At 43.5% G+C, this 12,215-nt stretch overlaps 1 protein-coding gene across 3 annotated transcripts in view; it reads left to right on the forward strand.

Annotated features, from left to right (window-relative positions):
- IL1RL1 (interleukin 1 receptor like 1) overlaps nucleotides 1–12,215 on the forward strand; it is a 33,430-nt gene extending 21,215 nt beyond the window's left edge. The window contains exons 9-11 of one of the 3 annotated variants that reach the window (XM_008166984.4): nucleotides 6,638–6,781; nucleotides 8,584–8,742; nucleotides 11,428–12,215. In XM_008166984.4, coding sequence (XP_008165206.2) covers nucleotides 6,638–6,781; nucleotides 8,584–8,742; nucleotides 11,428–11,774 — 650 coding nt within the window. In that variant the 3' untranslated portion in view covers nucleotides 11,775–12,215. The remainder of the gene's footprint in view (nucleotides 1–6,637; nucleotides 6,782–8,583; nucleotides 8,743–11,427) is intronic. The other 2 variants (XM_065580906.1, XM_008166978.4) reach the window with 2 other exon arrangements.

Genomic DNA, 12,215 nt, shown 5'->3' on the forward strand with positions numbered 1-12,215 from the left:
AGACTTTTCCTGCTGCCTGGAGTCTTTCCTCATGGCATGGAACTGCTGGAGCCTTTCCCCACTGCTGGACTCCATACCCACTGCTGGAGAATTTTCCTGGGTTGGAGAAAGGCTCCAGAAGTGGGGAGGCAGTGGGCACTACACAGCTAAAAATAGCAGTGTAGCTGGGGAGACATGGGTTGAATAAGTAGAGAGCTGTGTAGAGTATGCATTCAGGTACGTAACCACACCCTTCAGGTCTGTCTTTATTCACCTAAGCTGTGCCTCACCATCTACACTGCTATTTATACCTGTGCTCTGGGGACTATGCGTGTATGTACACTACACCCCACCAGAAGAAGAGTGCAGTGTAGACACACCCTTAGATATGCTAAGCGCAGGTCATTGAGTGCCTTGGAGATCGGACCTTGGCCTTGACTTGATAATCTATGGGAAGCAGGTTTGATATGCCCAAATATCCCATGTTGCTTAGGAGATGTACTTCAGTGTCACTGGCGTTTCCAAAGGGCTGATGGCTTCATGCTCAGATATATTGCATTGCGGTAGTCCAAGACATACGGTGATGAAGCCAAGACATACGGTGATGAAACTGAGGCAAGGCCATCTTCCATCAGGATGGGATGGAATCTCCTAGCCATCCAGAGATGGTAGGAAGTGTTACTCGGAGATACTGCTGTGTGTGAGCTTAGTGCCAATGAGGAATTCACTCCTAAGCTATGAACTGGATTGACCTCTTGTGGGTGTGTACCTTCAATCAAAGGAAAGTAAAGCCAGTGGGGCAGCCCCTGCAGTAATGTTGCTAACCATAGGTATGGTAATATATGTCTCTTGTTGTGGTTCATATACAGCTGGATGAAGGAAACAATGACTAGCTGTGTATCTGACTTTCAGTGTAAGAACAATTTTTGTCTCTCTGAATTCTGGGCAATGTAATCATTAAGTATCTGGTCCTTGCTGTAGACAAATCCTATTTTGTTTTTATCCATAGGTCATCAATAATAGTTCATGAAAGGCTCTTGAATGTGCCCACTTTGCTGCTGCCAGTGTGTGTGATGTCTGTCCCCCTTTGTCTATTGCTGCTATTGCCAAGATCCCTACTTCTGTCATTCTTGACTGCTGGTACCATCTCCAGGAGTGCTTATCCTCTGCTGTAGCTGCCCCCCCCTTCCTAATATTGCTCAACAATATTTATGGTGAAATGACAGTAGCTGGCATTTAAATCTAATCATTGATACAGTAGGGATTTCTTATACCAGATGAATTATAACCTTGCAATAAAAGTCATGTAAAATGTCTCCCTTGTTGTTTTTTCCTGAAACAAGCAGACTTTTAAACAAATCCAATATCATCCTCCTTCACCATTTTCTTCCACTGTCCACAACACTGCACAGGCCTCCCAGTGCCCTCTGCTACCCCATTGTTAGTGGCTCTTCCCACCCATCCGCACAGTCCCCTTCTGCCGGTGATGTGCTGCCAACATTTTCATAATTATTATTTGTATCACTGGAGTGCTGAGAGACTCTGTGGAGAATTAGAGCCTCATTGTGCTAGGCACTGTACAAACACATAGAAACAGTCCCTGCCTCAGAGAACAAGATGGAAAGAAGTGCTATTTTACAAAAAGAGAACTGAGGTATAGAGGGATTAAGTGACTTGCCCAAAGTCACACAGGAAGTCTGTGGCAGAGCTGAAACTGAGCCCAGATCTCCTGGGTCCCAGTCAATTGCCTTAACTACAAGACTATCCTTAAATACAATGTCCCCCTTAATTTGTATTAGCAAGTGGAAGGGTGACAAAGGGATTAGGGTTGTGCTCACAAACAGGAGTGGGGAGGGATTGGGAAATCTATTCTTCCAGCTGCCCCCCGCCCCCCAGGTAAAACAGAAGTGCTTTCTCATTATCACTGCCAAGAAAGGAGCTGACACCTCTTGGCAAACATGCCTAGAATAAGTTTCAGAGTAACAGCCGTGTTAGTCTGTATCCGCAAAAAGAAGAACAGGAGTACTTGTGGCACCTTAGAGACTAACAAATTTATTAGAGCATAAGCTTTCGTGGACTACAGCCCACTTCCACAAGTACTCCTGTTCTTCTTTATGCTTAGATTAAGTTCATTTCAGTGGAAATGTTTGCATTTCCTTCCCTTGGAATATACACAATGTATGTAGATTTGAAGTGTATGTGAAAATTTGTAGGAGGGTCTGGGGTGTCTGTCCCAAAGATTTTTCTTTTTTAGTTTGTTTAATGCCTGTGGCATGGTGCAAACCAGTGCCTTCAAAAGCAATAAATCAGCTTTTCAGACACCTCTTATGTCACCAAAGATCCTTGCATACTGCTGCTGCTATACATAATAGTATTACAAATACCATACAATCATGTAAGAGAGACAAGGTGACCAACTTCTGTTGGTGCGAGAGACAATCTTTTGAACTTACACAGAAGTTGGTCCAGTAAAACATATTACCCCACCCACCTTGTCTCTAATATCCTGGGACCAACACAGCTACAACAACACTACAGACATAAAACCATGCAGTCAGCTCTGTCTGGGATGATTTGGAAGTATCCAGAAGGGGGTGAACTCTTTCAGTGGCAGGGAAATTGCCCATACCGTCCTTCCACTTTAGTACCAGAATTTTAACGAGGAGCTCCTGGGAATCTCGAGTCCCTTCAACCACCTCTCTGACTCCTACTCCTCTACCCTCCTCCCCCTGCCTTCACCACCATCTGCCTCTACTTATGTGGTATGGCTCGTCCAGCGTACACTGTATCTTCTACCACTACTACTCCTCTAAGTGACTCTTCCTCCCAAGCTAGCCTTCCCCTTCCATCACTATCTCTAATCCACCCCATTCACACTGTTCTTTCTCCCACATGAATATTGCTCCCTTCCTCCATCCCACTCTCTCCTACTTCCTTTACCCCACAAACACCAGACTCCTTTCTCATGAATCAACAGGCCCAAACACTTCTACTACAAACACCAAGTCTCATCCCATACTCCACATTCACGGTTTGTCCCTGATATCTTCTGATTCCTCCTCTCCCAGGTCATGAAAAAGACGTTCCTGATGTCTCCTGACCCCTTTTCACAGGAACAACAGACTGCTCCACTGCCTCCAGATGCTCCTATCTTCCTCTCCTTTGTCCCAGAGAGGGCAATCACCACATCCTCAGGATTCCCTCTGGCAGTATCTGACTGTCAGAAGCTGGGAGTGGATGACAGGGGTTGGATCACTCAGTGATTGCAAAGTTCTGTTCATTCCCTTTGAAGCATCTGGCATTGGCCACTGTCGGAAGACGGGATACTGGGCTAGACGATTGATCTGACCCAGTGTGGCCGTTCTTATGTTCTCCCCATTCCCAGACAAGCCATCTCTGATGTCCTCTGAGGTCAATTCACAGACATGTTTTATCTGGTCTATATGTCTGTTTATGGAGTGTTGGTCTCTGAGCACCTACAATGGCAGGTTATTCCTCACATCTCTTAATCCCCTTTTCCTGCTCCTCTTCCACAGTTAGGCCAATCTCAGTATCTCTTCCTGTTTGCAGATTGGGTGCCTGAATACCTCTTAATTCTGCCCTGTCTCTTCACAGACTGGTTGCCTCTGGCATCTCTGTCCCTCACGCCCATTCTGAGATGTTCCACCCAGGACATTTCTGGCTTTACCATCATAGACAGCCCTCAGTGATATCTTCCATTTCTCCCTTCATCTTGATCTGGTGTCTTCTTATCCTCATTCACAGACAGGCTCATAATGTGGAAAAAAAATCTTTTCCTCCGTGCACTCTCTGCTATAGAAAATATTTACTTCTGTAGACACCAAAATCATGCTGAGTGGAAGTGGGCCTACTTCCAGAACACCAGCTTCATTTTTTCTCAAATTCTTGGGAAAGTTCAGGACTGAATCTGGCACTCAGGTTTATCTCTGGAAGATAGATTTGGAAGTGAATTGCAGACATGGATCCAAACTTTGCTACTTGGATCTCTTTCTAATTTTGAGGCAAAAGCTGTTATAAAATATCTTCTGGCTGGTTTCCATTATGCTGTCCCTCTCCAGTCCCCTGATCTGTCTTCTTATCACCTCCTGTCTCCTAGTGTTGTTTTGTAAAGAGACAGCAATGCCATGTTCCCACAGCTTTTAGCTGTTACTTAAAAAAGCCCAACAACAACAAAAACCTATTAATGTGCTGTTTTTAGCAGGATGAAGTAAAGTAATAATTCAGTAACGAGAAACACCTAAATCGTCTTGTACAAGGTCTTCACAAGTACCCTGCCCAGAAATTGCACGTAACTCAGTTTCTCTCTCCCACAAGGACAAGAGGCTGAATCAGCCCTGTTGAGAATTGAACCCATAGTTCCAGGAAGCCCAATGTGGAGATTTCTGTCTGATACATATACTTCATAAACACAGGAAGTTTATGACCTTTTTAACAATCCTTGTGTATCCAGCACAAATACAGATGTCAACAGCTCTTTATAAGGCTCCTGTATTTGCACTGCCATAGAGCCAGGGCTCCATGACATGCAGATGAGGTACAGCCAATTCTGCTACATGAAGCGGGGGGCTAGATTTGCTCCCCCAAAACTCACTATAACTGTAACTGTGCCCTGGGAAATGACAGTGTTTCTTCCATCATTTTTTAAAATGTACATTAGACTGGTGGGGTGAAAGTGAATCCCTAAGCCTCAGTCCTCCAAATGGCGCAAGGTGGATGGATCCCTGTGCCCACATGGAGCCCCACTGACTGCTGTGGTGCTCTCTCTGTGCAAAATTTCTTGAAGAATCAGGTACTTAGTACTGGCTAGATACAACATGGTCAATTTGCTACATGAGGATGGTATTAGATTTAAGTACAAACAAAACTTGACAGTGATATAAATTAGCCAGTGAATGTTTGTTATAATGAAAAATGGTGGATCATAAATCGCATTGGAAACTATTTTAAATATTTGGAACCAGAAGGTGGTTTAACAATTTCTGTCTGTTTTATTATTATTATTTTGGCAGAAATATATCTGTGCTGGAAACTTGTATACCAAGGGCCAAATCTTCAATCTTTACTGAGCTAGCACTCCTTTTTCAGTGCAATCAGAATGCTGCCTAAGATTGGAAAGCCTTTGATCCTAAGGCTTGGTCTACACTACCCCCCTAATTCGAACTAAGGTACGCAACTTCAGCTACGTGAATAACGTAGCTGAAGTCGAAGTACCTTAGTTCGAACTTACCTTGGTCCACACTGGGCAGGCAGGCTCCCCCGTCGACTCCGCGGTACTCCTCTCGCCGAGCTGGAGTACCGCAGTCGACGGCAAGCACTTCCGGGTTCGACTTATCGCGTCCAGACTAGACGCAATAAGTCGAACCCAGAACTTCGATTTCCAGCCGTCGAACTAGCTGGTAAGTGTAGCCAAGGCCTAAGTTATAGCTCAATGTCCTTGGAGAAGGCTAAGATGTTCTACTTAAATTTGCCTTGTCTATAGCTTCAAATGTAACACAAGAGCATAGGCTCATGAAAGAGAAAGCAAGAAAATAGTTTTTGTTTATAGAATTTAAAGTAACAGATTTATTTGGGCATAAGCTTTTGTGGGTAAAAAAACCTCACTTCTTCAGATGCATGGAGTGTATAGATCAGTGGTTCTCAAACTGTGGGTCGGGACCCCACACTGGATTGTGACCGCTTTTTAGGGTTGCTAACTTTGGTTGGATGAATTACTGGAGGTTTCATCACATGACATTATCTTTAACTAAAGATTAATCTTTAATTCCTGGAGACTCCAGGACAATCCTGGAGGGTTGGCAACCCTATTCCTTTTAAATGGGGTCACCAGGGCTGGCGTTAGACTTGCTGGGGCCCGCGGCTGAAGCCAAACCCAAGGGCTTCAGTCCTGTGGGGCTCAGATTACAGGCCCCTTGCCTGGGGCTGAAGCCCTTGGGCTTTGGCGTTGTTCCCCTCCGCATCTAGGACGGTGAGGCTCGGGCAGGCTCAGGCTTCAGTCCCCCTCCAGGGTTGTGTAGTAATTTTTGTTGTCAGAAGGGGGTCGCGGTGCAATGAAGTTTGAGAACCCCGGCTAGATGCAGCTCAGCATTGTTATTCTGCTTGTATTGAGGGGAGATATAGCAAAAAATACATTAATCTAAGGCAGGATCTCTCTTAGCACAGCTGCTGTCTCCTCATCCCACACTCCCCACCCCATGTCCCCTGATGTCACCTGAGCGGGGATGCGGCTGATGGTGAGGTCCTCTCTGCAAAGCAGCTACAATCACCCCACCCCCGATCTCACCTCTGATGGGAAAGGGCAAATGTTGGGGGCCTTCTTAGTGTGGTAGCTGCTTTATACCTTGGAGATAAAAGCTTATAAACCTCACCCAGCCCTGAAATGGCATATGGGAGGCAGGCCAGTGCGGGGAGCCCCCTCAATGCAGTGACTATAACACTCCCACCACACAGTCCCTGACATAACCTCCAGGAATGGAGCTGAAGGTGGGGTCTTCTGGATGCATCAGATACCACTCACTGGGGGAGGTTCTTTTAATCCCTTTACTCCTTAACATCCTATCCAGGGTCTGTGTGAGAGGCAGAGGACAGGGCCCAGCTACTAGCATCTTTAATAATACTGTCTTTTTTCTTTTCTTGGCAGGAGATAATCACAGCACCTACACAACAATAGGGATTCTTGTTTTGTTAAGTATAATAGCCCTCTTGCTCATACTTTACCAGTTTTTCCGAATTGATATTGTCCTGCTGTGTCAGCGGATATTTAAACCCTACAAAACCCAGGATGGTGAGTAAGAATTATGCAAAAGATAAGGGGGATGGGGGAAGCGGAAGAGGTAAATTGCTCTGAAATAGCTTAATTGCATAACTGTTTATTGCATCCCATGTACTTTGGGCCTGATTCTCCACTCCATTACTTGTGTGAAGTCATTTATACCCAGGCAACATAAGGGTAAAGTGGTAACATTCTGATCTCACAGTGTTGCATGCTTACTTTGCACAAGTGTGAAAGGCCATCTAATTGGCAAGGCAGTAGAGAATCAGGCCCTTTATAAAATATGAAGTCTGTTTCCTAAATTTAGTATGGGGGGGTGTATTTTGATGTACAAATACTAACCTCGAGGTCAGTTAGATTTAGATAGGCTCCCTAACCATCTGCAGTCCCTGTGTAAAGCCCTTTGTTCTCATGGGCTCTGTGTAAGTACTATTAGTATAGTATGAGAAAAAGCATTTCAACCCAAAGAAAATCCTTGTTTAATACTCTAGAGGGACAGTGCAAATATGATAAATAAGGCTATCAATATTAATTGTTGTAAGTGTGCCTAGAGCATACAATGAGCACCTGTTAATAGAAGAACAGCTTTTATAAATCAAAGCAAAAATATATACATAAATAATAGACAGGTAACTGTTTTTTAAAAGGTTCCTTTGAGAAGGCACTTTTTATTTAACAGGTAATGTAAGTGAAGAACTTCAGGATATAGTCATTGCTGCTCTATGGCAAAACATAATGAAAATTTGTGTAAAACCAACCTGTTAATATGCACTGAGTTAATTCTGGCAAGTCTTCATTTATTTCATGCACCTTCTTTTCTATCTAATTTTATTTTACTTAAGGCAATTCACTTTTCTTTTGCATGACACCTTCCTTTATATCCCAAAGCACCATACAGAGTTCATTAAGTACATTTACAGTTAAATACAGGTGGGAGACTTAAAAATGGAAAAAAGAAAATGGAGGAAACAGAGTCCCTGTTTAGGAGGAAGTCAAAGGAGGAAAGACCAGTCCAGGAGAGGAAGTAGATGTCAGATTGAGGAGATGGCAACAAGCCAAACATGACTAAGATTAGAGGGGAGAAGGAGATGAAGGGAGAGATGTTTGAAGGAGATGAAGGGCATAGGGTGACCAGACAGCAAGTGTGAAAAATCGGGACAGGGGGTGGGGGGTAATAGGATCCCATCTAAGAAAAAGACCCAAAAATCGTGACTGTCCCTATAAAATCAGGACATCTGGTCACCCTTGGCATAACAGAGACAATGGAGAATTTGAAGTAGGCCTTGGCTGTGATTGCGACACCATATCTTGCGTGAACAGGACCTTCACACAGATACATGAGGTATCATGGGAGTGAGGGGTAATTTCCACAAGCAGAAAGACTTCAAATGTACTGTCTGGTCCCAGCATGTCAAAGGATGTTACTGGCTTATGATGCCACCAAAGGAACAAATGCTGAAAATTATATTGGATTCATGCTGACATGTGTTGGTTTGTTTAATTCTTATTATATGACTAGTCTGGATTGTTGAATTTAGGGAGACAGTCTTTTGCGCTGTAAATTTCCACACGTGCATCAATGTTTGCAGGACCAGGGCCTAAATCATGACATCCATAATGGTAAAACACCAACGATATTGCTGCACATTTTTTTTAGTTTACAAATATCCATAAATTGATTTACAAGCTTCTGCTTAACAGAAAGGTCTAATTAAATCTATTTCAAAGGATTATTTTTTCTTTTCTAACTCTTGAAATAACTACTTTTCATCCACACTAACAGCAATGTGCTTTCCCCTTGTTTCAACTTGCAGATGGGAAGATATACGATGCATATGTTATCTATCCCAAAAATCGCACTAATGAAGCTAATTTTGTGGAATATTTTGTTCACCAGATTTTGCCAGATGTTCTAGAAAATAAACACGGATATAAACTGTGTATTTATGGGCGAGACATGTTGCCTGGGGAAGGTAAGGATCAAAAGCCATTTTGCGGTGAACGACTTGTGGTTTGGGGGCGGTTTGTGATCCTAGCTATTAGCCCACACTGGGGAGTAAGGAGTCTCTTTATGCTCTTGTGCAGGTTACTCTCATTGTGGGCAGCAGTGTGTGAGAGTAGCCTCTGTGGAGCTGCTACTCTCCCTCTGCACAGGTGGGTGAGGAGCACATGGGCAGAGCCACAGGATGTAGCTTTTGCTGGCTGGTGTGCCAGGGACAGTAATCTGCAGATTAGAGGCACAAATTATTTACCACCTTTCTGAAGAAACGGGGAACCATGAACTAGATTTTGACTCTTTTAGGTGTGTCTACATTGGAGCTAGAGGTATAATTCCAGTTTGGGCAGACACACTCACACTAGTTCTGATTGAGCTAACGTGCTAAAAATAACAGTGTAGCCATGGCTGCACAGGTGGCAGGATGAGCTGCCTAGAGTGCATACCGGGGGTCTCGGATGGGATTGTACTTGTGTTGGCTAACCTCTCCTGGTGCTCATGCCAGAGCAGCTACACTTCTATTTTTAGCACTCTAGCTCAATTACAGCTTGTGCGGGTTTGTCAGCCAAACCAGAAATTATACCACCAGCTCTAGTGTAGACATACCCAAAGGCACAATCTGGTTCACAGGACAGTGCCTCACAAGCAGACTCAGGACTTGTGGCAAAGCCACAGCTAAATCCAATGTGAGCAGCTTTACAAGAAACCGAAAAGGGAAAAATCACAGACTAACAGTTTAGGATTCAATCCTGCTGCTCTTTCTCATAATTGTATGCACACTGATGTTTCCTGAGGGATAACTTGCATGAGTAGGGTAGCAGGATCTGGCTATAAAGCACTAATCAAACACTCATTGGCCATGTAATAAAGGACTGATGTAAGCACAAGTCTTTGGAAAACTTTGAGGTAAGACTCCAGTTGATTTCAGTCCCTTCATCATTGGCACTCTCTATCACTGAAATACAGTTGCATAGGAAAAGTCAAATGACATGACTAGATTTAAAACAAGGATTGGATAATTGTTGGCTGGTAATCTTAGACAGATATGATTGATAAAATAAGGGCAATAAAATCGCACTCTATAAGGCATTTTCTGTAGGTATGGAGAAGAAATTATTTATCCAAGTACAGTATACTGTTGCATAATTGGTCAAATGCATAGGAAGTGCCACAGGGTGTCTGGCCCCTTTTAAAAGGCTGTATGGAAAGATGAACTCTAAGAAGGGGCCTGAAAAAGAACAGTGGGGAGCTGTTTGAAAACCCTTCAGGAAAGAAGGTAGGCCCAGAGAGGGCAGAGATTCAAATGTGGAGCGGGGGGGAGAAGAGTACACCTCTCCTGTGATTGGAGAACATTATTTCCAGTTGACTGTTGGGAAGGAAACTGAGGACTGCATCCCAGAAAAGGTAATTGAGTGGCTGAAGAAGTAGGTGTGGAGAAGTAGGAGATGACAAAGGTCTGTTTTAAAGATGATGGATTGAGTTATCTCTAATGTTAATAAGTAAACCAGCAGTGGGGTTATTTAACAGAAAAAAGGTTTCTGTGCAGTAATTGAAGAGAACTTGAAGAGAAGTATAGTCATGACTGGACCAATAGGTCCATATTCGGCCAGCTGTGGGCACACATGGATGACCCCAGCCGATGATAGGGGAATATTGTCTTCCTGTGAAATGTCAAATATTGATCTCTGATAATAGCAGGATCCTGGACTTTGTGAATCAATGGTCAAATCTGGTTTGACAAATCCTATGTTCCAAAATGAAATTTCAGCTCTCAGATCTATAGTAGTTTAGCTGTGATTTTGTTAATAAAAAACACAGCTATTGCATGTCTCCTTAGGATTTGCATATGTTTGTAGACTAGACAGCATGCTTCTTGCACTACTATGGATTTGTCTGTGTTCATTTTGTCAGCCCAATTCTGATAATATTCACAAAAGCCCACACCATGTCCTTGAACTCTGTACACAACTTCTACTGAAATTACACACACAGATTAGGAGCAAAGTATGGCTCTATGTGTGTGTACTGGATCATTTACCAATTTTTTTTCTTTCTTCATAAAACTGGATCATATTGTTCCATCTGTTTTGAAACAGAATTTCCCATAGATTGTGGAGAGTTCTGTATAGAAATGACTGGTATGATATGGATCACATATCCAATGCTGCAACATCCTTGTATCATTCCCAGAATCCCAGGAGTGAGTAGCAAAGGAGTGAGATCCTATTAATCTGACTGTACCATATGTCTGCATTCCTGAAAAGAAATATGTGAGAAGCTGATTTTGCAGTTCAGAACTGCATATAGCCAGCCAGTTCTCCATGAGAATCAGTTTGAGAACCTCTGATATAATTCTCAATTATCCATTGAATTTTACCTTAGGTTTTCAAAACTATGTAAAGCACCAAAATTAGAAATGCCCTCTAAATAGTGGGCACCAGTAGTTAAGAATCCTCAGTGTATGAAGGTTTCAAATAAAGAGAACATTTGAAATAAAACCCTTGATTATTGTATGCTTTTCAGCTTCCGTTCATAATGAGAGACTAATTCAGATTAAAGTGAGACAGAGGTTATTTTCAATGAAAATATATATTGAGCGGAGAGAGAAGTCTGTAAAAGAAATCTCACAATCTTGTGATTTTTTTTTTTTGCACATTATTAGATGCAGCCAATGCATTAGAAATGAGAATACAGAAGAGCAGGAGACTGATAATCATTCTAACACCACAGCTAATTCAGTGTGAGGAATTTGGTTATGAACATCAGATTGCCTTATACAGTGCCCTCATTCAGAACAACATAAAGGTGATCCTCCTTGAAATGGAGACAATTGGGAACTATGCGGGCTTGCAAGAATCCCTCAGGTACATCATCAAGCAGCAAGGTACCATAAAATGGAAAGAGAAGCACAAAGAATGTCCACATGCATCCAACTCTAAATTCTGGAAACTTGTGAGGTACCATATGCCACTGAGACACAAGCCTTCACAACTCAACCATGCAGTGTAAATAGGTAGTTTTCTTAAACACTGTTACTTTGTCTGTTTGAATTGTCTGCTCTGGTTTGCTTTCTGTAAATATCAGGATATAGATCAGGGGTCTCAAACTCAAATGAACATGAGGGCCACATGAGGACTAGTACATTGACCCGAGGGCCGCATTACTAACACCTCCCACCCCTGCCGCCTTCGGCCCCGCCCCCACTCCACCCCTTCCATGAGGCCCCGCCCCTGCCCCGCCTCTTCTCACCCCTTCCCTGCCCTCATTCCAACCCCTTCCCCGAAATCCCCACCCCATCGCTGCCCCCAAGGGGTGCAGGAGAGGTGTGGAGTGTGGTGGGGGCTCAGGGCAGGGAATTGGGGTGTGGGGTGCAGGAGGGGTGAGGGGTACAGCAAGGGGTCAGGGTGCAGGGTGCGGCAGGGGGATCAGGGCAGTGGATTGGGGTGCAAG

This window comes from Chrysemys picta, chromosome 1, assembly GCF_011386835.1.
Source record: "Chrysemys picta bellii isolate R12L10 chromosome 1, ASM1138683v2, whole genome shotgun sequence".
Classification (NCBI taxonomy): domain Eukaryota; kingdom Metazoa; phylum Chordata; order Testudines; family Emydidae; genus Chrysemys; species Chrysemys picta.